The 26,908-nt window shown below is 42.8% G+C and overlaps 1 protein-coding gene across 2 annotated transcripts in view; it reads left to right on the top strand.

The window, feature by feature from the left end:
- ELMO1 (engulfment and cell motility 1) overlaps positions 1-26,908 on the top strand; it is a 488,584-nt gene that overhangs the window by 214,950 nt on the left and 246,726 nt on the right. For both annotated transcript variants that reach the window (XM_056118196.1, XM_056118195.1), the window contains one exon: positions 4,463-4,571. In XM_056118196.1, the coding sequence (XP_055974171.1) occupies positions 4,463-4,571 (109 nt within the window). The remainder of the gene's footprint in view (positions 1-4,462; positions 4,572-26,908) is intronic.

Genomic DNA, 26,908 nt, shown 5'->3' with positions numbered 1-26,908 from the left:
GTGATCCTGTCTTTCCTGTAAAGCCCTTCCCTGTGTCAGGTGAGAAAGAGGGGCCCCACTGCTCACAATAGAATGTTTTGTTTGCTCTTAGCTTTTATTTTTTTAGTGTGAGAGAAGATTGGTATTTTTGAGTCATTGAGGACAAGATCATTTTGACATAGCCTGTGAGATTGGCAGGGCTCTTGAGTGGAAATCCTATGATGCCATAGCTACCGGCGTGGGACCTGGGGGGGGGGGGGCATGGCCCCAGGCATGACCCGTGTTTGCAGCCTTTGCTCACCTCTGCTCCTCTCCTGCCTTGTTCTTGGAAGATTCCTACTTTGGTCTCATTTCTGGAACTTTCCATCTTGACCCTGTGGTGACCATAGGTGGCACACTGATTATCTGCCTATCTCGTGCTAAAACTCTGGATACATAAAACTTGTCAGTTTTCATGTATCCCAGGGGCTCCCCAGCAGGGATCCTATGCCCTGAAGCCTGGCTTTAGGTTGACTTGCTAGTAAAAATGTTGTGTGAAATGCTGACGAAGAGTGCACAGAGAAAGGACTGGAGAGCAAGGAGGTCAGAAACATCAGCTCTGTCGAGTCTGTCTGGGGACTTTCTGCCTGTGTTGTGATTTAACCTGCACAGCAGTTATGTGAAATAGGTTGAAGAAAGCTTCTGTCCATGTCATCAGGAGACTGAATGTGGGTGCCAGCTTCCACCAGCACGGCCTCAGCTCTTGGCAGGACCCACGTTTCCTGTAGCCCATTGATGGACGCACAGCAGGAGGGACAGTCTTTATCATTGGAGACATCAAAACAGTGGCACATGTTTACTTCCTGCCCCGGGGATCCTGTGAGATTCTGTGCTTCCTATATGTCCCTCAGAATTGGAACAATAAGAAAAAGGGTAGGAAAGAAACTTCCAGATAGGTCCAGTGATGGGAGAAGCACTGAAGGCTTGCTCTAGGTTTAGCTCCAGAGAAAGCAGAATGGACAGGGTTTGTGTGGGTGGGGAGAGTGAAGAGTGCACAGGAGAACCAGCTGAGCCCGTGTCTAGGTGATGCCCAGAGAAGGTCCTGGGAGCCGTGGGTAGCTGAGGACAGGGGTGATAGTCCTTCTCCACACCACTGAATGCCCACTAGGTTCTGCATAGAAGGGGAGCAAGAAGAAAGAGTGCTTTCTGTGGGGAGACAGACTTACAGGGGAGAAGTTTGTGGAGAAACCCACATTAGCCTAGTCATTTACAGTGATCATTATTGATCTCCACGAATATATGAGATAAGAAGACATTCATCGTTCTCATGGGAATAATAATAATACCTGGCTTACTCATCTGCTGCTTATTTGGGATCATTTCGAAGGAAAGAATATTTACAATAGCGTATCTTATACAGTGTTTTATACTCCTGAGCACATAGCCAGTGTTCTATTTTATAAGTATGCAGACAGTTGCAGCTTCCTTGGCTGAATGGTATTTGCTAAGCTGAATGATAGGGGCAGTTTACGCTCATTGTGGTTTCTGTTCCAGTACATTTGCTCTTAAAACTGACAAGTGAAAAAAGATGAAAAATGTTCCTGGATATTTCCAATCAGAACTTTTCAAGATGTTTTAGGTAAACATGGTTAATGCCAGAATATAAAGATTGATATAGATATATCAGCATGTTAAATTTTTTCAAAAAGCTCCTGCCCAACTTAAAAATTACTCTCATTATAGTAATATATTTCCAGAAACATTCATAACCATGGTCTTTTCAAAAATATTTCTGTAAGAATGTTGACCTTAAAACCCATACAAGTAACATTAAAGATTTGTGTCTGCTTGTTGTAGAAATCAATCAAGAAAGTGAATATGTCTTTCCTTGGGTGAGTAAATATGATGAGATGGATGGCATATTAAAGATACAAAAGAAGATTTCCTTCAAGCTGATTTCCATATTGATTACTTAAATTACTCTTTTATTTAGTACTTGCTAATAAACAGTGCCTTGGAAATGTTTCCAGAACATTTATTGGCTGCAGTAATTCTACCTACATTGTATGCAGATCACATCCTCATTAAGTATTGATGTGTTCATGAAATGTTAATGAAATGTTAATGTGAAATGCATTCCAGGGAATGCTGCCCTGCTTCTGGGGACTGGAGCTGCTGCAAACTACCTGTTCCTGGCTTGAGATTCCACCTTTCATCTCATCTTGAGATTTCGCCTTTCACTCCTGTCCCCACAATCAGGAGATGTAGATTTGCATCTTGATATGGTTCTCTCAGAGAGAATTCTGAATTGAGCAATAGCGATTCTCTTAGGAGTGGGTCTTTCCTTATCCTTCCCTTTCGCTTTCCTGGAGTGAATTTTGTTGAGATGCGAAAGGAATTTCCAGTCAGAGAGTGGCTCAGACTTACTTGAGTGGCTTTCCTCACCTCCCAAGTCATCCAAACAAGACAGTGAGGGGAGCGCCCTCTTTCAAAGGTCTTTTGCTCTGCTTCTTCCCTGTTCTCCAGGAGAAAGAATTTTGTTGGAGTTTACATTCAGCTTTATCATAGACAGTCAATCCAGATCATGTGTGCATTCTCCGAAGAGATTATAGAGGAGGATTTCATTGTAAGTCCCAAGCACAGGGAGGTAATTATTCATGATGATATTCATTGCGGTTATTTATATGAACATATGCTGCAAACAGTAGAAATCCCTCACAATATGGGATGGTTCATCAACTTCTTAGGGTGGAGGGAGGGAGAGAGAGAGAGAGAGCGAGAGAGAGAGAGAGAGAGAGAGAGGGAAGTAGAAGGAGAAGAGGAGGAGGGAGAGACGGAGAGAGAGAGGGAGAGAGAAAGAAGGGGGAGAGGGATAGATGGAGAGAGGGAGGGACGGAGAGAGGGAGAAAAGTGTTAATGCCACAGGAGGGCGGTTTCTCAGCTTTTGTCATTAGCTGTGGCATGACTATCCCTGGCAGCCTTTGATCACCTGTTTCCAGACTCTTGCTCTTTACTGCTGGCAGCCTTTGAGAATTTAGCTGGCTCTGAAATTAAAGGGAATGTCGCTGAGGCCAGCCCTGGTTTTTCTTACTCGCCACACATGCCTAGTCAGTGCCTAATAGGTGCTCAGTGATTCTGATGAAGACCTTAATAAAATTCCGTTTCTGTCATCACAGAGTCTTTAGTCTTGGGGCAAGTGATACGTAAGTCAGTGGGAAGGTATGTTGGGGTACCCCTGAGAGACCCTGGCTTGGTGCTTTGGAAGGGCCTCCAGGGATGGCCCTGGGGGAGAGACACAGCACCAGAGACAGAGAAGTAGGTTCTGTGTAAGAGAGGCATCTGCCACGCTGTTACTCGGTTGCTTGATAGATCAGTTTGAGATTTGGTAGTTTTAAAATGGGGCGTTACTCTTCAGTTTTATTTTTGTTCAGTCCTTGTATAGAGTGACTCCCTTAGTTCTGAAGGAACTTCTCAGAATAACCTAAGTTAGAGGAGAATTGTTTAGATCAAAAAATTTCTTAGATCAAAAGATGTTTCAAAGAATAGATGGGCAAAGCATGAGGGTAGGGAATTGGCTGTGCAATGAGAGCACGCGAGGCCGGTCCATGGCCCCGGCCTTCTGCTGCTTCTCTATTCCACTTTGCATTTCACCCTGCTCCTCTCCTCTTTCCCCCTGTCCGCCTCTCTCCTCCTTTCCTGTTCAATTTCATTTTTCCAGTTTTCTTTTCCTTTCCCTTTCCATTTCCTCCCATGTCCACCTCTTTCTCAGGTCCTCGCCCAGGTCTCATGGGCTTTCCTCCCTGGGCCTGGTCCACTGACCAGTCCCATTTCCCCCCTCCTGTATTCCATGTCTCAGGGAAGGGCTCAGCTTGTGTCACTGTCTCTCAGGCATAGTCACGTGAACGAATGCTTGGGTGAGATCTTCAAAGGATGTGGAGACACTTCAGGAGTACATGAATGGCATGTAGAAGTAGAGTGACAGAAGTGGTGTGTGACGTAGCCTAAGAAAAGGAAGAGATGGCTGAGAGAAAATAAGTGTAGAACTCTCATGTAAAACTTGGTATTAACATTTGGCAAATCACCTCTCTAATTTAAAAGAAAACTAATAACAAAAATACCTCCTAGTCTGATTCATATTTGGGGGAAAAAATAAAACTCTATTCTAGTTTTATTTTTAAATAAACCTGCTTCAAAATTCATTTAGGTAGCATAATTCATAATACTACTAAGGGTCTTGTATCAGCACACTATTGTATTGTTTTGAAAAACTGCACTGGCACCTCCATGTAAAAGGAAAACAAGCTAAATGCCCTCTTATGGGACAAAGAAAGTCTTAGGACAGTTGGAAACCACAAGCCTTGGAACCTGCGGACATTCGTTTCTGCTCCTCCCGAGGGCCTCAGTGTGGCAGTTTTGGGGAGAGCTCCTTTCTCCTGGGGTGAAGCCGACATGCCTGGTATCCCCTCCTCATTGCTGACCCTTCCTGTGTCCCTTTCCATTGCAGATTGTGCTCGAGAACAGTAGCCGAGAGGACAAGCACGAGTGTCCCTTTGGCCGCAGCAGCATAGAGCTGACCAAGATGCTGTGCGAGATTCTGAAAGTGGGCGAACTGCGTGAGTACCCCCGGCTCCTGCGGGGCCCAGCTGCACGGGCAACTCTGTGCTCAGGCTGCACCAGAAACTCTTGGCATAGGTTTCCAGCATGCCACCTCTGCCTGTGTGCGCAGGGGAGGAAGCAGGGGAATAATTAAAATCTGCAGGATGGAAAATGTTCAGGCATTATGACTGAACTTCGACTATACAAGATTAGTGTGCATTGACACCACCTGTGCTTGGTACGCTGAGACTCTTTTAGGAAAAAAATTATGGATTTGTTTTAAATTCCAGTTTATAATCTTCAGGAAGATCATGTTCCTCTCCTTCTTTAGAAATATTTTTTTCCCTTGGGGCTTACTGGGCCCGCTCGGGGCTGGAGTGATAGTAGAGCAAGTAGGGTGCTTGCCCTGCACACAGGTTTGATCCCCAGCATCTCATTGGTCCCCCAACTACCACCAGGAGTAACTCCTGAGTACAGAGCCAGGAGTAAGTCTTGAACACTGCAAGGTGTGGCTGCCACCCCCCCCCAACCATTTTTTTTAAGAAAAAATTGAATACTTCAGTAAGAACTCTTGCTTCCAATTGTTTGAAATGCTTTTCCCCAGAAACAAGAACTTACATTTAAAACAATAGGTGATTGGTGGCAGAGAGGTAGTGCAGTAGGAAGGGTGATTACCTTACTTACCTTGTCCATGGCCAAACACGGCTCAAACCACATGTGGTTGCCCAATCCCAGGGCACAGAGCCAGGCGTTAGCCCTGAGCACCACTGGGAGTGACATCCAACAAACAAATAAAATTATTAAATAAAAATGTGTAGCTGATCATTAGCTATGGTTATGGACTTTTCTTACTTAAATTACAAATTTGCGGGGAGGGCATTCAGAATAAGAGGGCGTGATGCTTATATTGCTCTTTGTTATAATTTGACTTTTAACCTATTGTGGTAAATCTGGTTTCATCTGTTCCCGTAATCACTATGAATGTTGAACCTCCTTAAAAGTACCAACTTCTGTTCTCCCCAATTTTAGAGTTGACACCTGTAATCATGCCTTGTATGTGAATAATGTGGACTCTAAGAAAGACTACATAGACTAGAAGGAAGTTGAATTTGGGGTACTATTATGAGAGCATGATTACACTTTTCACCACTTAAGAGCTTCAAATAATAGTCTGAGATGATAATGGGAAGTGCATTGGTGATTACGTTGGAAAGGGAGTCATGTTTCACATACAGTATAAAAGACCATAGATACTGCTAAGGTAAACTGGAAAACTAGAACTTAGTATGAGAAAAGCAGAAGACTTGAGGCTGCTTGGCCAAGGACAGTGTGAGTCTTTATCCTCTGATTGTGGAAGGGTGGGAGAAAAAAAGCTAAACTTGACATGGCAGTGCGGTGAAATTTTGTTACTTAGGAATCTACATGAGTTTCTAAGTTATAACTCAGGCCAAACAAATCCAAATAACTTAGGAGTACAAACCTCTGTTTCATCATCAAAAAAGTAGACCATTTATCTGAGAGATTTGTGTGTCAGTATACTTGGTTAACTGGTCGCCACTACTTACATTTTACTTTGCCTAGATTCTGCTCCTTATTAGAGTAATTTATAGATATTCTATCTACAGTTTAGCTGTTTGTTCATAGGATGATGAATTGAAGAATTGAATCACCCTACTGATTTTTTTTAATTATTTAAATCATCCTGAGACACAGTTACAAAGCTTTCACGTTTGAGCTTCAGCTATGCAATGATTGAACACCAATCCCTCCACCAGTACACATTTTCCACCACCAGTGTCCCCAGTATACCCCTCGCCCCCTACCATCCCAGTCCTTACTCTACCTTTATGACAGACAATTTCCCCAATACATTCTCTCTTCTTTGGGGCATTATAGTTTGCTCGAATTTTCCTACCACCATTCAAGCTTGCCTGTCAGGGGCAGATGCTAGATAATTTATTTTCTATTGTTCACTTTAAATATGCTGAGTGGTCACACAGCCGCTTTTGTGGCCCTGCGCCTCTGGAATTCCAAGATTGTAAATGGTTGGGGTTCAGAGACATCTCTGTATGGTGCCATTCCATTTTGGGATTGAATTGGAAGTCCCTGGACCAGGCTGTTGGTGCACTAAGATGGCACCTGGAGGCAGGTTGTGGGCATGACAGTCAGGATGCCAAGCAGGCGAGAAGCGAGGGAGGGATGGCCTGACTCCTCTGCCGACACTGTGTGGCCTGGAGTCTTAGTCCTGGAACCGAAATACCTGGACCTTGCTTCTAGCAGCTTGTGGTTGCCGGTACTTCATCTGGAGTGGACAGGTAGAGCACACCTGCTCCATCTGAGGCACCACAGTGAAATTGGCTTGGTGTGGGACCCGGAGAGATCTCTGGTGATACAATGTCTTCCGCTACTGAATTCTTAAGTCTGATAATAGTGAGTTCCAAGTACAGCTCAATCTAGGGCAGCAAACTCTAGAAAGTCACTTGCTAAAAAGTCTTATTAATCCACATGAGAGTTTCAGAAACTAGAGAACTGCCTTTGTCTCTGTGGCTGACTCTTCTTGTGCCCTTGTTATTGTGCCATGTCTTTGCCTTGTCTCCCCACCTCAATTCTTTCCCCCAAAGACATTTCTGTTCATCCATCCCCATCCTGCTGACAGTGGTTGGCACCTGCCTTTTCCACATTTTTACTCTTCTTTGACTAAGAGTGATGCATCTCTCATTCTTTAGATCAGTACAGATAAGGTGGAGGAAGAAGAGAATATAGTGAAGAAGGAAGACACTGGATTCTTTTTCCTGTTTCCTCAGTAGAAACTCACAGGCTTCACTTATTCACACACATCTTAATGTTTTCCCCGTAAAGAGATTTTTTGTTTTTGTTTTTGGTGTGACTTGAGCTGTTGTTAAGCACATTGTTTTTGGTTCTTCTCTTGTGGCTGAAAGGGAAGTGCCAGAAGTGAAAGGCACAATAGGTCTGGGGCTCATTGGAGGTGCAGCCTGAATGTGGGCAGTGGAAATGGAGACTTGGGTTGACTGGCCAGCTCAGTGAGCCCCTCCCTGGTGAGTTGGAGGGAAGAGGGTGTCAGGAGCTTTCCCAGATGGATGTCAGGTCTGTGGGAGTGCAGGGGGAGGAGGAGTGCAGTGAGGTGGATTCTTCTAAACTTCTTCAGACATGCCAGTCATCAGGAACGTACATAACCAGACTGGGATTTCAGGTGAACTTACCACATGGCTCTCCATGCCTCACTTCCTGAGAGATGCTTCTGTCATCTGGCCTCAGCTGTCCAAGCCTTATCTTTTCAGACTGGCCCTGGGCACCCGGAACCTGCCATATGCTCAGAGGAATGGAAAGAAGTAGATACAAGCAAAGCAAAAGAAGATAGATTTATTCAGGAAGCTAATTTTCATCAAAAGGAAAATAGGTATCTCCTTCAACATAAGGGTGCACTCATACACTCATACATCGCACCAGAGGTTCCCAGTCTTATTTGGCATATTGCTCCCTTTCAGGAAAAAAATTGCTCTGGAGTGAAGGATCTTTCTAAGCAAACAAGTAGAAACTGTGCTCCCTATGGCCCCTAAAGTGACCACCCACCACCCCATCATTCCCGCAGCCTCTGTGGGGCTTCAGTCATGGGGAAACCTAGTGTAGGCTGCGGAGTCATAGATATGTTTGTTAACTAGGAATCTGCTTCCACCAATGTTTCAGCCACTGTCATGGGTGCTGTATGTGCAGGGATGAACTGAATATAGGATCCTTAGCTCCCAGGAACTAGCACTCCGTAAAGTGGAATGGAAGCTGGGACTGAAGCCTGTTCCTCTGAGCTATGAGCCATTGTGTGTGTGTCTGAGTGTGTACGTGCTGGGAATCAGTTTGGATCAATGCTTTCTCTAGTGCTCTCCAGCTTGACCTGTTGCTTCTCATTTAATGGGAAGGCCATTTTGGCTACTTGAAGGCTTACAAAACACTCCCCTATTTCTGAAGTCTCCATGCCCAAATGAGCTCTTTTCCGCTCATAAATTATTAAAGGATTGTACATCTGATTGAGTGCTAGATGTCAAATGATAAAATACCCTGTGGCAAGAGGGAAATTGCTTTTTAATTGATTGCCTTTTGCCCATTGCCATATTAAATAAGTTACTAATATGAAAAACAAATGAGTACACCCTTATGTTGAAGGAGAAACCTATTTTCCTTTTGATGAAAATTAGCTTTCTGTATAAATCTATCTTCCTTTGCTTTGTTTGTATCTACTTCTCTCCATTCCTCAGTTCATGAATCTTCTCAGAATTGACTTAACAATTGAACTGAAAGTTCACGGTCACTTTAGCTCTCTTAGTATGTGCTAAGATCAAAGAAACTCCATTAAAAATCTAACTGAGGGACTGTATTGGGGTAGGCATTTAAGGGAGGCAGCAGGTAAGGCATTTGCTTTGCTTGCAGCCAAGTTGGATTCGATCTCTGGCACCCCATGGGGTCTCCTGAGCCCACCAAAAGTGATCCTTCAGTGCAGAGCCAGGAGGAAACCCTGAAAATGCCGGTGTGGCACCCCCCCAAAAAAAACAAAAAACAATAAATAAAAATCTAACTGATGAAGGGCCTGAGAGATGGTACAGCAGGTAACGTGACCTAGCCTTATTCTAGGCTGACACGGTTTAATTTCTGGCACTCCAGATGGTCTCCAGGGTTACGCCAAGAGTGAGTTTTTGAGTACAGAGCTAGCAGTAAGCTCTGAGTACCAATAGGTATGGCCCAGAAGCAAAGGAAAAAGAAAAAAAGAGATTAATTTTTAAGAAGGATATATATGAAAAGAGCCCGGCAAGCTACCGAGAGTATCTCGCCCGCAGGGCAGAGCCTGGCAAGCTACCCATTGATGTATTCGATATACCAAACACAGTAACAACAAGTCTCATGATGGAGATGTTACTGGGCCCGCTTGAGCAAATCGATGAACAACGGGAGGACCATGACCGTGACCATGATATGAAAATAAGATTTTTATATTCTAGAAATTTCTAGAAATGGATTGTCTTTGAACTTAAGGTCTTTTGAAGAAAAACTTGCTTTAATATCAATTAAATTTTTATGTGTAAACATATTAATGTTTAATTGCTTATACAGAATATTCACATGTAGTGATTATTTTAATTACTTTTTAAATGCTTCTCAATTATTGATATTACAAAAGGCAGATGTTTAATAGTGTTTAAACATAATTTCATGTTCTCAGAGCATGTTTTGCAGGTCACTTATTTCATGGCTTAATACTCTCAAGGAGTTAGCTGAGATCAATAGTACCAGCATTTATTCCTGAAGAGAAGAGTTGCAGTTCCTGCATATGGGCTCAGGTCACTGAGTTCGACCTGGTGTTTCAGGTTGCCCAAGAAAAGGGTTGAACTTTCAGTATCAATATTGCAAACCACAATGCCCAAAATGAGGGGGAGAGGGAGGGAGGGAGGGAGGGTGAGAGAGAGAGAGGGAGAAGGAGAGAGAGAAAGTCATTAAGAAGAAGCTCAGATCCTTAGCTGGAGGTAAAAGCAGTAACTTGTTTTGTTATTATAGTACTGACCTGAAATTAATAGTAAGTCATCCTGCGATGAAGGAAAACTTAATTTAGGGCATAAATATGTTAATTACTTATATTTAACACACATGCCTCTTCATCCAGTATTGTTCTAGGAATTGGTAGGGTTTTTGTTTGTTTGTTTCCTTTCCATCTATCCTGCAGTAGCTTTAGTTTCTTCTCAGTGTATATAACTAATCACTGATTATTTGAAAATAAAATGTACCCTCCATTCTTTAGGGAAATAGAATATACCCTCCATTCTTTAGAAGCTCTGGACCTGGAGAGCAAGCAGGTGGAGAAGAGAGTGGCAGAGGCAGAGGAAGCAGGAACATAAGGATTGGTAGTGTGGATGAATATGGATTTCACCTTACAGGTACTAAGGATCAAAATAAGGGCTTTAATAAAAAAGCAGAAATGCTCCCCACCCCCAGTCCTAGAATTAGACTGTGATTTCTGGGTGTGATGAGAACTTATTAAGATGGAGAGCCAAGGTGACAAGGGACTGGCATAGATGTTTCAGCCCTAGATCAGCTACTTTAGTGTTCAGAGACTTCCAGCTGTGATTTTGACTAAAAATGGACAATGTAGGAAACTGTTTGTTGAATGGCACTATTGAGTGAGGCCAGTGATATCATCAAGGATCCAAGTTCCACTGTCTTTGGGCTCTGCCATTCCTAGTAAACCAAATACATCTTCAGAATGAGAGCAGAATAGCAGCTACAAGCACTTGGTTCAGAAGAATAAGAGGCCATCTCTGCCAGACTCTCTCTTTTTTAAAAAAAATAAATTTAATGTTAATTACATAATAAAATTAATTTGCCTACTCAGAAGCGATCCTGTTTCCCTTTGACTGTTCTCCTCTTATATTTTCCCATTTTTATTAAAGGTAAAGGTAAAGGCCCTCCCGTTGATCGTCGATTTGCTCGAGCGGGCCCAGTAACGTCTCCATTGGAGACTTTGTTGTTACTGTGTTTGGCATATCGAATACTCTCCGAAGCTTGCCGGCCTCTCCGAGAGGGGCGGAGGAATCGAACTCGGATCGGCCATATTGGCCGCGTGTAAGGCGAACGCCCTACCGCTGTGCTATCGCTCCAGCCCATTTTTATTGAGGTACTATAATTTAAAATACTGTTAAATTATTATTCATGCATGCATTATTTCATTACCACATTCATCACCAGAGAGCCTACTCTCCCCTCCCCCTGCCTCTGTCTCAGAGGCCCTTCCTCTACCCCTGTCTCCCAGGCAAAATCAGTTTGACAGAGCGACTGTCCCATTTGTTCACTTTGGCCATTTGTTATTCCCTTACATTGTTTCGGGCTGGAGCGATAGCACAGCAGGTAGGGCATTTGCTTCGCACGTGGCCATCTCGGGTTCGATTCCTCTTTCCCTCTCAGAGAGCCTGGCAAGCTTCTTAGAGTATACCGCCTGGCAAGCTCCCTGCTTTTGTATTCAATATGCCAAAAACAGTAACAACAAGTCTCACAGTGGAGCAAACCAACGAACAATGGGACAGCAGTGCTACATTGTTTCATTGTATTCCATATTTATTTTAGAGATAATTCTGTCTCTGTCCCTCTCCTTCTCACTCACTTCACTTAGCATGATAAGCTCTGGTGGATAGATACATAGTCTGTGGCAAATTGCATGATTTTATCTTCTCTTTTAGCTGAGAGTATTCCACTCTATGTATATACCATAGTTTCCTTATTCAGTCATCTCTTCTTGGGCATGAGTGTTTCCAGATTTGTGCTACAGTGAACATAGGGGCACAGATGTCTTTTTCAGATAGTGTTTTGGATTCCTTGGGATAGATACTAAGATGTGGTGTTATTGGATCATATGAAGGCTCAATTCTTAAACTGAAAATTTCGTTGTAGTTGAAACAGTCTACGAAACAGTCTACATTCCCACCAGCATTGGACAAGGGTTCTTTTTTTTTTCTTTCTCCACATTCCCTCCAACATGCTTGTTTTGTTCTTTGTGATGTGTGCCAGTGTCACCATGTGAGCTGATATCTTCTTTCTATATTTTGATGTGCTGTTTGTTTTTTATTCTAAGTTTGATAAGTGCCATGTGTATTGTGGATACTAACCTTTTGTTCTCTCCCACTCTTTGGAGTGTCTTTTTATTCTAGTCATCATTTCTTTTGAGGTACAAAAGATTCTTTATTAATATAATCCCATTTGTTAATTTTTGCTCCTCTTTACCTGGCTAATGGCTTTGAATCATGAAAGATTCTTCTAGGTCTGTTTCCTGATGCTTCTGCCTCTATTTTCCTCATTACAGACTCTTTGACATGTGTGCCAAAGCCCTCATAGAACTTTCTCTTAGTCCATGAAATCTGACTAACCTGTGCTTGTGCCCATCACAGTCACTGATGATACAAGCAGAACTTCCAAGGTCAGACCAATTATGAACCTTATTCTGGACTACATGAAATTAATCCTTTTCTGAGTTTGTGATTACAGAGTGGTAGAAAATGGGAGTTCTGTTGAGATAGGGAAAATAGTTACTTAAAACTCTTCATCCTGACCCTTTGAAAAGTTTTTTCTACAGTTTTTTTGGTGCTTCAAAAAACCGTGATAAATTGAAGCCAGATTACAGCCTTCTATCATTTTTTACCTTTATTGGGAATTGGGGGGATGCATTAGTGCTTTTTATAACACAGCAGAATCAAAGGTTTCAAAAATTGAAATTGAAGCTTGATTATAATGTATTTCATTTTTCATCACTATGATGGTAGGATCCATCTACCTTGCTTTCCTTTTAGCAGATGGATATTTTAATTTCCTCATTATGGTTTGTATATAGATTATTTTCAGATGAATTTTGAAGGGCAGAATGGACATGCTATTTGTGTTTGAAGCCTCTCTCTAAAACAGTTTTTCCATCTTCATCTGTTTGGCCACACATAATTAGATTTAAATTCAATAACTACTCATTTTTTAGGAAAAGGAAAGAACACCATGTGAATTACAAACACAATGCAAATGTTCAGATTTCCTCACTTTGTCTTTCTGTGGCAATATTTATTATAACACACCAGTGGTGCTGAGTGGAACACCTTGTATAATTTATCACTCAGACACTTCGACTTCAGCAAGTAAAAATAACACAGATGAGCAATTGAAGGACTCTTTGGAGTGCGACAGCAATTAGAATAGACTCTTAACTCTGGGACATTGGTGTTTTCATACTTTGAAAACTACCATCTATCACTTTCATTCTTGGAACATTCTGGCTTAGACAACTCAAGAAATTAACTCCTAAGAATCATACCTCTACAGGGCTTTTTTGTCCTCCTGATTCTGCCTTGTACCCATGGATCGCTGAAGTTTCTTGGACTTTTTACTCTGTTTTCACTGTCCACAGTGTTCTACTTTTGTAGTCCATGTCAACCTTGATTTTAAAGTTGAAAAAACAAGTATAATAATATAAGTATTCTGTGCAGAGATGGTACAGTGGGTATGGTGCTTGTCTTGAACTTGGTGACAACCAAGTTACTATCCTGAACATCACATTTAGTTCCTTGAACCCCACCAGGCATGATCCCTGGGTACAAAGCCAGGAGTAAGCCCTGAACAGTGCTGGGAGTGGTTCAGAAACAATGATAAAGCTGATATTAAATTTTATAACACTACGGTAATAAGATAGGAGGAATTAACACATAAGAATCTTGCTTTCGATTAGGCAGGAAAAAGATATTAAGGGCATTCAGGTAGGAAAGGAAGAAATCAAGCTCTCACTATTCGCAGATGATATGATACTCTACTTAGAGAACCCAATAACTTCCACCAAAAAACTCCTAGAAACAATAGACTCGTATAGTAAAGTTGCAGGTTATAAAATCAATACCCAAAAGTCCATGGCTTTCCTATACGCAAACAGTGAGAGAGAAGAAAGCAACATGAAAAAAACAATCCCGTTCACAATTGTGCCCCAGAAAATCAAGTACCTAGGAATCAGCTTAACTAAGGAAGTAAAGGACCTGTACAAAGAAAACTACAAAACGCTACTTCAGGAAATAAAAGAGGACATGAGGAAATGGAAAGATATCCCCTGCTCATGGGTCGGGAGACTTAACATTGTCAAAATGGCAATACTACCAAAAGCATTGTATAAATTCAATGCAATCCCTATAAGGATACCCATGACATTCTTCAAAGAAATGGAGCAAACACTCCTGAAATTTATATGGAACAATAAGCCCCCACGAATAGCTAAAGCAATTCTTGGGAAAAAGAAAATGGGAGGAATCAACCTCCCGAACTTCAAACTGTACTACAAAGCAGTAATAATTAAAACAGCATGGTACTGGAACAAAGGCAGAACTGCAGACCAATGGAACAGGGTTGAATACACTGACATCTCTCCTCAATCATATGCTCATCTAATCTTTGATAAAGGTGCAAGTAATGTGAAGTGGAGTAAGGAATGCCTCTTTAATAAATTGTGTTGGCATCACTGGACGGCTACATGCAAAAAAATAGGCTCAGAACTCTGCCTAACACCATGTACAAAAGTAAGATCAAAATGGATTAAGGACCTCAACATCAGACCAGAAACCATAAGGTACATTGAAGATAAAGTTGGCAAAACCCTCCATGACATTGAAGCTAATGGTATCTTCAAAGATGCCACGCCACTGGCCGAGCAAGTGAAAACAGAGATAGATAAATGGGACTATCTTAAACTAAGAAGCTTCTGCACCTCCAAAGAAACAGTGACCAAAATACAAAGACAGTCTACAGAATGGGAAAGGATATTCACCGAATACACATCTGACAAGGGGTTGATATCCAGGATATACAAAATACTGGTTAAACTCCACAAGAAGAAAACATCCAACCCCGTCCAAAAATGGGGCAATGAAATGAACAGAAACTTTCTCAAAGAAGAAATCCGAATGGCAAAAAAGCACATGAGAAAATGCTCTACATCATTAATCATCAGGGAGATGCAGATCAAAACCACAATGAGATACCATCTCACACCTCAGAGACTAGCCCACATTCAAAAGAACAAAAGCAACCGATGCTGGCGTGGATGTGGCGAGAAAGGGACACTCCTTCACTGTTGGTGGGAATGTCCACTGGTTCAGCCCTTCTGGAAAACAGTATGGACGATTCTCAAAAAATTAGAAATTGAGCTCCCATTTGACCCAGCAATACCACTCCTGGGAATATATCCCAGAGAGGCAAAAATGTATAGTCGAAGTGACATCTGCACTTGTTTGTTCATTGCAGCACTCTTTACAATAGCCAGAAACTGGAAGAAACCTGAATGCCCAAGAACAGATGACTGGTTAAAGAAACTTTGGTACATCTACACAATGGAGTACTATGTAGCTGTTAGAAAAGATGAAGTCATGAAATTTACATACAAGTGGTACAATATGGAAAGTATCATGCTAAGCGAAATGAGTCAGAAAGAGAGGGATAGACATAGAAAGATTGCATTCATCTGGGGGATATAAAGTAACAAAGTATGAGATTAATACCCAAGAATAGCTGAGATCAGCACCAGGAGGATTACTCCATAACTTAGAGGCCAGCCGGGTATCCTAGAGGAAAGGGCAGTTCAGATAGAGAAGGGAGCACCAAATAAAGGATGTTTGGAGGATCCTCCCAGGAGGGGAGATGCATGTCGAAAGTAGACTATGGACTGAACATGTTTGCCACTCAATGCCTCTTTTGCAGACCACAACACCCAAAAGGAGAGAGAGAACACAGGGGATTGCCCTGCCACAGAGACAGGGGGATGGGGGGATGGGGGTGGGAGGGATATTATCCATGGTGGTGGAAAATGGGCACTGGTGGAGGGATGGGTATCTGATCATTGTATAATTGAAACCAAAGCACAAAAAATTGTAAATCTACAACTTAAAAAAAAATAAAATACAATAAAGGGAAAAAAAATAATAAAAAAAAAAGAATCTTGCTTTCAAAATTCGAAGTTCTGTGTAATAGACATAGCTGACGGAAGGACTTTTGTTGGGGCAGTTTCTCAACTTGCTCCTTAGCCCTGCATTTGTAATATAGACTGAACATCACTGAAGTTCTGATTTATTGAGGCTTCACCAGGTACTACTTGTAGATATTTCTGAAATCAAAATGTAGTGTTTATCCACAAAAGAAGTGATCACTGAGAGAAAATGAGCATGGTCGTTTATTTATGTAGTTGCTTTGGGTTCTTTGGAAAAGAATGCCTGGCAGTGCTTAGGATAAATTGCTGGTTCTGTGCTCAAGGGCCATCTGTGGTGTCCAGGACTAAACCTGGGCTACCTGTGCACAAGGCAAGTGCCTTATAGGCTGTACTATCTCCCTACTGCTCAGCATAGCAGTTTGACAGGAGACTGTCTATACCAAACAATTAAACGTGTGATTAAATTACTTATGAATGAGTAAAACAAAACAAACAAACACTGTCCTCCCATTGTTCATCGATTTGGCTCGAGTGGGCCCAGTAATGTCTCCGTTTTTTAAAAATTTTTATTAGTGAAACGCCATGAGGTGCAGTTGTAGACTTACAAATTTTTGTGCTTGGGTTTCAGTTTTACAGTGATCAAACAACCATCCCTCCACCAGTGCCCATTTTCCACCACCACGGGTCCCAGTATCCCTCCCACCCCTCATCCCTCCCGTCTCACCCTGCCTCTGTGGCAGGGCATTCCCTTTTGTTCTCTCTCTTCTTTTGGGTGTTGTGGTTTGCAAAAGAGGCATTGAGTGGCAATTGTTGTTACTGTGTTTGGCATATCGAATACATCATGGAGAGCTTGCCAGGCTTTGCTGTGCAGGCAAGATACTCTCGTAGCTTGCCGGGCTCTCCCAGAGGGGTGGAGGAATCGAACCCGGCTCGGCCGGGCTGGCTGTGCGCAAGGCAAATGCACTACTGCTGTGCTGTCACTCCGAGCATACCACCCTGAACGCACCCGATGAATGAGTAAATGAAAATAAAGTATATTGTCATAGATTTTTCTCAAAAGGGATTACTACCTTTTCCATTATATCTGAGAAGGACTAGCTAGAGACAATTAGTGTTTTTGACTACTGTCTCTTTTAGATTGGGAGAAGGGCCAGGTAGGTGGCCCAACCTCAGAGAATAGAAACAGGTGAGTTGAAAGAAGACAGGCATCTGTTCTCTCCTGTCGTCTCTTGCTCCTTGGTCTGAAGACACAGACAAATCAAAGTATATTTTATGGATAGAAGCAAAGTATTTTAAGTTATAGACAGTTAAAACATGGTAACTCAAAATCCCCAGAAAAGCAAAGCAAAAACTGTTAGAACTAATGTAATTTTGAAGGGTAACTATATAGTGGCTATAAAAACTTAATGACATTCCCATATGTTAGCAGTAATTGGTTAATTATAAAATGGGAGAAAAGTATTAATTTTAGTAGTCACAATAAATATAAAAACAGCTTCACATTTAATCATAAAAGAAAACATCTTAGATTTATATAAAGAGAACTAAGTATACAAGATCACTTTAAAAAAATAAACAAATGTTTTATTCCTTGTAGGAAAACATTAATATTAAAATAAAGATATGGTCATTCAAATTACTGTGCTGGCCTATATCTCATTTCAAGTTACCATGGAGATTAGTATAGAAACTTCTCAAGATGATTATAGAGTTTATTTGGGAAAATGTGGAGGGGGAAATCAATAAAGAATAATGGATTGCAAAGGAAATGTAAAATAAATGGGAATAAAAATATAATGGCTTCTGCAGACATTTTTCACTGGAAATCCAACTAGCTTATTCCCTATACCTTGCCCACATTCTTACTAGCCACCCATGTCCTTTTAACCATTTTACATTTATGTTATTAATTTCTCTCCTCCTGTCATACACAACACATATGCACACATTCTTAGCAAGTATTAAAAATAGGGTTTTGTTGCAAAAAGTTTTAATACAATTTGAAGAAGCATCTGCCCCATATTTAAATATATGTTATATATTTTATTGGATATAGAGCTGACTCTTGTCTAGGGCCATCAAGTGCCCATGTGGGTAGCAGGTGCTTGAAGCATCTGCCCAAGTGAGGTTCTAAAGAGGCGTGGCCAGCTGGGGTCTCTCACTATGTCAGGAGGTGTCGGTCAGGGCCCCACTAGTAGTTAAAAGCAGCATTTCTCACTAGAGTCCCCAAGATTTTCTGGGGCACAATTCAAGATCATATCAATGAGGTAATACACCAGAATATTGGGGTATAGCCAGTGGTCACCTTTCCACCTTATTTTTTGTGTCCCCCTATATTATAACATATGGCTTCAGTCGAGGGGTGCCATTGAGAGCACTGTGGAGGAGCAATAGACACAAGGAATGAGCAGTTTCAGAACATGCCATAACTTGAGCTAAATGAAATATCCTAAGAAAAGAGAAACAATTGTAAAAAGTGTTGAAATAGTTTCATTAAAGTGATGCCGGTGGGGTTCCCCGGGTGAGAGTTTGAAGTGGACAACAGAGAGGAGCAGCCTCAAGAAGAGAATCTGCCACTTACTCTCTATTCACCTCTGCCACCCGGGGAACTGTAGGGGAATCTAGAATGGGTAGGAGTGTGCGGTGAGCCGTGCTCTCTGCTGGGCAACCCTAGACTCTACCTAGGCTTTTTGAGCCCTTGGCTTTCTTTCACAGAAAAGAATTTTAGGAGGAAATGGGCAATAAAGTAAAAATAAGGTTTATTTGGAATTTCTTAGAAAGGGGGTTAGCAGGGAGAGAAAGAGAGACAGAGAGATAGAGAGAGACAGAGACAGAGAGACAGACAGAGATACAGGGGGAGACAGACAGACAGAGAGAGAGAGAGAGAGAGAGAGAGAGAGAGAGAGAGAATGCACAGCATGCTCAAGAAAGAATGAAGACTCCAGAGTGGAGAGAGTCCCACTACACATCCACGCGTCCCAGCATTAAAGTACAAATGTTTGAAAGTGCACATCTCAGGAGAAGAGATGCGGGTGGCCCATGTGACTGGCACATATGTGCTTGGAACAACACATGGGCACGGGCAGCATATGTGTACAGACAGCATATAACTGCCTTCCATTGTTCAAGTTTGCTCAGTAATTTTTTAAATTGAATTAAGGTGAGATACTCCGTTGCAAAAGTCATTCATGCTTGGGTTTTAGTCATATAATGTCCTTGCACCCATCCCTTCACCAGTGTACATTTCCCACCACCAGTGTCCCCAGTTTATCTCCCCCCCATCCCAAGCTTGCCTCTGTGCCAGGCCGTTTTCTTCCAGTTGGCTTATATAGAGTTTCTCCCAAGCTGCCCCATATGGGACTTTCTATCTAGGTAAGAATTTGTTGCGAGTGTGGTTACCAAGCAGGTAGAGTTGGAATTCGTTGGTGGTCTTTGAAATTCCTTTCCTTGGCTTTGTTCCTGCTAGAGCTTCTTGGAGCGAGGGTCCAGCCTTCTCTGGATCTGTGCTGGTACGAGGTAAAGGTTTTATCAGGCTTTAGTTCGTGCATTCACAAGGTGGGTTCTGGCAGCCTTAAGACTGTTGACTTTATTACTTCCCTAACATTCGTTGCCGTGGGCTGGCCCTTCCCTAGCTAACTGCCTGCCTCCTTTAGTGAGACAGGACAAACTTCCTAGCCTGTGACATTGAGGATGATGGTGCATATGGTTGCCCTCTACTAGATTAAGAAAGGTTAAAATCGTGTAGCAGTCAATCATCACAAATTGACTTTTATTGATTTATTTCTTCTAATTCCCTTTGTCATTCCTTTCAGTTTTGTTAGAGCAAGCAGTGTGAAATAAGTTTGTTACCTGCTTGCCAAGGGAATAAGCTGGCAGGTAGGAGGGTACCTGGGGATACTGGTGGATGGAAGGAAACACTGATGCCTGAATCAACACTATTATGATCCACTTTGTAAATCATAGTGCCTCAATGAAAATTAATATTTAAAAAAGAAAAGAGAAACAATGTATATGAGCCCAGTAGATGAAGGGGACCATTTGAGACATTTGGATGAATCTCCAGTATGAAAGTTACTAGTCTTACTCCCCAGATGTGAAGCATAAAGACTTCTTTCCTTACTTCTATGGAAAAGATGGTCTGCTTCATTTCCTTTCCTTTTTTGGACCCAGATGCTTCTTTTCCACCGTGATCATCAGTGAGTGCCAAGTTGTGATGCACTGGGCAATGAGTTGAAATGGCCCACATGTTCTGGAAGTTAAATATGGTCTTGGATGGGAAGCAGGAAAATTAAAGGGATTATGTAGCAGCAGAAAGTTGCAAATGGATAGCAAAGTAGAATAAAGCCACAAAATCATTATGGAATTGAAACCCAGACTTCAGGGTGACACATGGTAGTGGTAACAATGAAATTTCAACATAAATGAAATATGATTGTGTATGTATGTCTCTGTGTGTGTGTTTAACTATTGTTTTAGCCCTTCCTAGTGGAGTTCTGGAATCCTGGGGATATTTATGGTTGGGAGTTCAGTGTGAGACCCAAGAACTTACTACCTGAGACTACTCAGGCAGTAGGATCCCAGAAGTGTGCTGCCTTAGTCACTGTCCTGTCTCTGTCCCCTGGAAGGATTTAAAATATCCAGTTCTTGGGCCAGGGGAAAAAGTCAGCGGTAAAGTATTATATACTTGCCTTGCATGTATGCAGGCTGGGTTTGATCCCAGACATTGCACAGTCAATAAAGAAACCAAACTATATAGTTTGGAATTCTGAAATTTTAATAATTAAGCCTAGATATTTCAAGCTGCTGGGTTCCAAGATCCATTTGTGTGTCTCTGGGATTGTGGCTGTTAAGGAGTTTAAGAAGCTGGAGGGGCTGTTTGTGGGCAACATCTCAGGGTCTTGTTGGGGCGGGGGAGGAGGAGTGGCTCCACCCCTATCCCATGAAGGCCCATGTGTCTCTCACTGCTGGCCCATACCTGACTGTCCAATGGGCTCTGGAAGATGGCAGCCACCCACCCGCCAGGGGGAATAGGTGGAGGAACAACACCTTTTCCCACCTGGGGTGGTCTGGTGCCAGTAACCTAATGCAAAGTCCGGACACATTTCTACCAGAAGCCACTGGGTTCTGAGATTCATTTGTGTGTCTCTGGGATCATGACCGTTAAGAAGCTTAATAAGTAGCCAGAGGGGTCATTCGTGGGTGTCTTTTCGGGGTCTTTTCAGGGCAGGAAAGGGATCTTCGTTCTTTTTCAATTAATTTTAGTTTCTTTTTCTTCTTGAGCCATACCCAGCAGTGCCTAGGGTTTCCTCCTGGCTCTGTGCTCAGAGATCATGCCTGAGGTGCTGAGGATCAAACCTCTAGGGCATGTGCCCTTCCCTCTAGATGGTCTCTCCAGCCCTGCTTCGGTGACTTTTAGTCTAGTTTGGGAAGCATGGTTACAACAAATGTTAATGTTCGTATGTTGATGTAGTGACCACCTCACCTCCACCAGAGTGCCCATAACCCTCCAGCAGTGTCCTCTGGCCACCACTTCCAGTCCACCTCTTCATCTCCACACAGCTTTGTGATTTGAATCTTGTGATCCATGGCCAAGAGTTTGTCATTGTTCAGTAGTTTGTTTGAGCCTTTTCATTGTTGCCAATACTTTGTTCAGTTTCTTAATTTTGTTTCTATAGCATAGACAGACAAGTCATCCAGTGTTTGTCCTCCCTCTGTCTTATTTTGTTTCCCATGAGTATGTCCTCCACCTCCATCGTTAAAGTTACTCTTAGACTTACTGGAGAGATTTTCCTTACTCCTTTGGGAGATCAGTGAAGTTCCCAGTGAACTTCAGGCAGCGACATTTGCTGATTGAAAAATAAGCAGTAAGAATTTATCAATGAATCTAAAAGAGTGCTGCCCTTTATTAAAAAGGTTCTGTAGAGCAGTGGATCGCCTGAAATCTGCCTGGGTAAGCCCTGCTGGTGCCCATGCAATTCCCTATTGGGTTCTCTACACCAAGAAGTCATGCAGGGTGGTCAGGACCATGCTCTCATTGGTCATTGAGTTTTATTTCTTTTTATTTATTTCTTTACTTTTTGGTTTTGGGGTCACAGCTGACAGTGCTGAGGACTTACTCCTGGTTCTGTGCTCAGTGATCACTCTGGATGGTGTTCAGGGGATTAAACCTGGATTGGCTGCATGCAAAGCAAACACTTATTATCCAAGCTCTCTGGCCTCTGCTTCCAGTTTTTTCAATGCTGTGTGACCCTTCGAGACTCCTTCAGTGCTCTACTCAGTCTGTCAAGACACCTTCTGTTTTCGCTTCCAGTTCAGTGCTTAGCATGTAGGCAGTCTGTATTTAGTAAGTATCCTGTGCACGAATCGAATATATTTACCTTTCTGTTTGCATCAGGGTTGTGTACAGAAATATTCCTGGACATAGCAGAAAGCTTTGTGAGCTGCTTCACACTGAAACCCCTCAAAAAACATCCTCTTTCCTGAAGTCAGATGAGAGCTGCAGAAGCCCTCCCTCCACCCCTCCCCAGTTCTTCTTCCTCAAGGTAATTTGGTGAGGAGGCCTACTGAGTCTAAATTTGAATTCAGAAATATCACAACTACACTCTGTTCCCCAAAGAGGAATAAATGGTCTAGTTTCAATCTTGTGTTTCGGAACACACAGCTGTGTGACATCCTCATTTATCATATTCCCAACTGCCTCCAGACAGTGCTCAGCTTGCCTCTTTCCTACCCACCCTTGCGCAATGGGACAGACTTGAACCTGCCCCAGCATGGTCCCTGGGAGGCAGAACTCCAGTGAGGATGCAGAGAGACCAGGAGGCCATTGCTCCAAGACTGCTCCCAGAGCCCTGCCCCCAGGGCCTGGGCAAAGCCAGGTACACCAAGAAGGCTGCTGGAAACGGGGACGCCCAGCTCTCTGCTTACTGCAGGTTATTGCTGCTGGTTGTGTCTCTGGAGCATGGTCATTTCTGCCTGGGAGAGAAAGATTTGCAGCCAGCCTGTCGGGAGGACGCAGCGTTGGATCCCGGCCAGTAATCCAGCCCACTGTGACTTCCCTTCTTTTGATTCCCCAGTGGTTTTGGCCACAGAACACAGAGCAGCTGTGGCCATAGCCTCTTTAGCACTCTGAATCATTGCTTCACTTGGAGGAGCTATTTTGAGCTTTATAATTGTATATTTCCATGTTTTTTTTTAATGGAGTGAGTAAGAAGAATGACTTGCACTTTTAAAAAAAATTAAAATCCTGCTTGTTCCTTTGCTCTTCTGTCTTGTATAACCCAGGTGAGTGATTCTTGAACTTGACGTGCATTAGATTCACCTGGGCTGGAAATAGAAATTCCTATGAAATGTGAATCCCTGCAGTGCAATTCATAAATCTTTATGTTTCATGAATATCCTGGCTTCCTAGGAAACCAGCTGACCCTTCGAAACTTAGGAATATCTGTTGAATCCCTTTCTTTCCCCTACTCAGAGTCTTTGGGATCATGGCAGAATGGATAGATAATCTTTATGCTGTGATAGAAGCTTCGGCAGGCATTAGCAGAGCTGGGTCATGGTTGAGCTCTGTACTGTCCACTAGCTCTGGACAAGTCTCTTCTCCTGTGTGGCCTTTAGTTTTCCTCTGGTGTAAACTGCTCTTTCCCATGTAGCTTCCAGCTCCAGAGGTGATAAGTCTAGCTGAGTCAGGTTTTGTCCCCAGTTTACAGACTCGAATGCCTGAATTAGTTCATGCAGATTTTGCCATCAGCTACTCTAGAGTGATGTGCCTGGAACCTAGACTGAGTCTCTGTAAGACCATTCAAGTATTGCCCAAAGGCCCTGCTCAGGCTCTTAGTGCCCAGACCGCCTCACTGCATGAACCAGGAGAGGTTTTCCCTGATGCAGGGATGCATGTTCTCACATTTTGAATATACAGCATTTAGTTTGCTGTGCTGGTGCCACTCCAAATGTTTTCCTTTTTTGGAATGTTGGCACAAAGACCTTTTATGAGCTTCACCTCATTTCCCCAAAGAGATAAAATCTAGTGACAGAAACGCTACTTTGACCCATTCTTCCCTGACCGGGTAGTTTCTTTTCCTCTGTGGACATCCGCTGTTTGAGTGATCCTGGCACTCCTGCTCAGCGGGGCTCTTGGAGCTGACAGAGCTGCTCGTCCTCTCCTGATGGGGAATGGAAGTGCCTAAGTAACCCTGAAATTCAGAGGGAAAGACAAGTCTGAACTTAAATGCTGCTTTCTGCAAGTGATCCCTGTTCCTGTCCCGAGTCAAGCCACTCACTTCGGTTCTTTGGACCCTTACTCGCTGCATAATAGTTTGAGCTTTTGACCAGCACTCATAAGAATTCCAATGCACAGGCTTATGTTCCTATTGCAAGGTACACAGGTCAGGGCTAATCCTATTCCAGTACTGTGTTGCTAGTATCATTAGAGGAAGCTGTAATCCCCCCCCCACACACACACACACATCATTGTGTGTTATAAAATTTTTCATGTTGGGGTTTCAGGTACGTGATGTTTCAGCACCAATTCCTTCATTGGTGTCAACTACCCTTCAGCAATGCCCTTGATTCCCCTCCCAACCCCTAGCCTGCTCGATAACAGACACTAGTTATAAATTTGGGGAACTGTGGTTTACATTACTGCTTCTGATAGGGGAAAACCGTCAAATTGAAGGCCCTGAGCTTGGTGTGCTTGGGTGAATCAGCAACCAGGGTGGGCAAAGGATCTGGGACAGCAAAGGGGAGGGCGGTGGAGGCTTGCCCAGCCAGGGGTGGGCTGGGAAATTTCCACCACAGTCTAACAGGTATGTAGTATTAATGCATAGTCATTTTCCTAATGATCAGTTTTTGCAGTGTTTTTCAAAAGTGTCTGTTTGCAGTCAATAGATCAGAGGCTTAAAAAACAAGCTCGCTCTTCTCCATACCATGTGGGAGTTATTGTCATGGTTGGCTGTTGCAGAAGTTGGAGCTCTGCTTTACAGAGGGAACAGAGAAACAAGATGAGTCAGATGGAAAGTTCCAGTCTGGGGGATGATATTTGGGGTGTGCGTGCAGTGCCCAAGAAGTGCTCAGCAGGGCCACGACCCCTCCCACTGGCAATTCTTGGGCACACGGGCTTGTGGATGCTCAGTGGCTCAGGCACTGTGTGTGCACCCTCTGAGCTGCACCCACTGATGTGGCTGTGGTACCGGGAACTGAACAAGCATCAGGCCCATGACAGACATTGCCTGACCCTTTGCACTATCTCCCAGCTGCCAATGAGATACTGTATAAAGGATGGAGAAATGGTGGTTTGTTATGTTCAAATGGGAAAGATTCCATAGGGAGGGAAAACTGAAGATGAAGAAGAGCATTATCCCTGACTTTTAGCACTGCTTACATAATTTCAATAGAGAAATGTCCGTGATTGGATTTTGAATTAATCAGCCCATAAAGGTAAAGGTAAAGGTAAAGGCCCTCCCGTTGATCGTCGATTTGCTCGAGCGGGCCCAGTAACGTCTCCATTGGAGACTTTTGTTGTTACTGTGTCTGGCATATCGAATACTCTCGGTAGCTTGCCGGGCTCTCCGAGAGGGGCGGAGGAATCGAACTCAGGTCGGCCATGTTGGCCGCTTGTAAGGCGAACGCCCTACCCGCTGTGCTATCGCTCCAGCCCAATCAGCCCATATTTTGAGTATTTTTAATCCAAAATGATCATTATTAAAAATTTATGAAAACTTAAAGCTAACAGTTATCTGTTAGCCTTCTACCCTGATAGATTAACGTTGTTTCAAACCATTTTGCCATTAAGATGAAATTTGAATATAGTAGTTAAAATATTCTCTATTTTAAAAATGAAGCAAGATAGTTTTTATTGAATGAAATCTACTTAGAAAGAGAGGTAGTAGATGTTTGAGAGAGAACAGTGGGCTTCTCCAGAGTGGAAAAAAAAGCTGTAAGCAAAGAGACAGAGACAAGCAAGCAAGATATGTGTTGGGGAGAACCAGGGCCTAAGAGAGCCAGTGGGAAGAGTTTATTCTTGGGGTGGGAGGAGCGCAACCGGACAGATCCACACTCTGAGTGCAGAGACACATATTGATTTTGCCCCAGAAGGGCCTCCAAGAACTGCCAGGAGCAACCCCTGAACATAGACCTGGAAGTAGACTCTGAATACTGTCTGGTGTGGCCAAACTCCAACATAAAATATTCTTCGATAGCACAGCGGCAGGGCGTTTCCCTTGCATGCAGCCAGCTGGGCTGACCCAGGTTCAATTCCTCCGCCCCTCTCAGAGAGCCCGCCAAGCTACCAAGAATATCTCGCCCGCACGGCAGAGCCTGGCAAGCCACCCGTGACATATTCGATATGCCAAGCACAGTAACAGCAAGTCTCACAATGAAGATGTTACTGGGCCTGCTCGAGCAAACCGATGAACAATGGGAGGACAGTGCTATAACAGTGTTATAATATATTTCTATAACAATACATATTTAATGATATTATTTAGTACCTACTTAATATTTTATTTTGTTAATTACAATTAATTTGAATAAATTCATTACAGAATATTTTGGATGGTTCCATTTTTAGTAGAGATTACACTACGATGAACAGCCTTATAAGAACTGAGTCTTAGGAGTGCTGTATCACATGGTCTGAAATAGCCAAGCTTTTAATTCCTCCACAAAATCTATGCCACTAAAACTAAAACATTTGTCCTCCACTGTGGGAGCCATGTTTATCAAGATGCAAGATTTAGTGTAAGTTTTGAACCAAATAAAATAAAATAAAATCTAATTGAGATAGATGTGTTTGGAGTGTTTTTATACAAGGAGCGTCAGATGTCTGAGAGATGCACACTCAGTGGCAGAGATGGCCGAGACACTGAC

The sequence above is a fragment of the Sorex fumeus genome, unplaced genomic scaffold, assembly GCF_029834395.1.
Source record: "Sorex fumeus unplaced genomic scaffold, SorFum_2.1 ptg000037l, whole genome shotgun sequence".
In the NCBI taxonomy this organism is placed as follows: domain Eukaryota; kingdom Metazoa; phylum Chordata; class Mammalia; order Eulipotyphla; family Soricidae; genus Sorex; species Sorex fumeus.
Note: the sequence above shows the minus strand (reverse complement) of the source record. Positions and strands in the feature narration are given on the sequence as shown.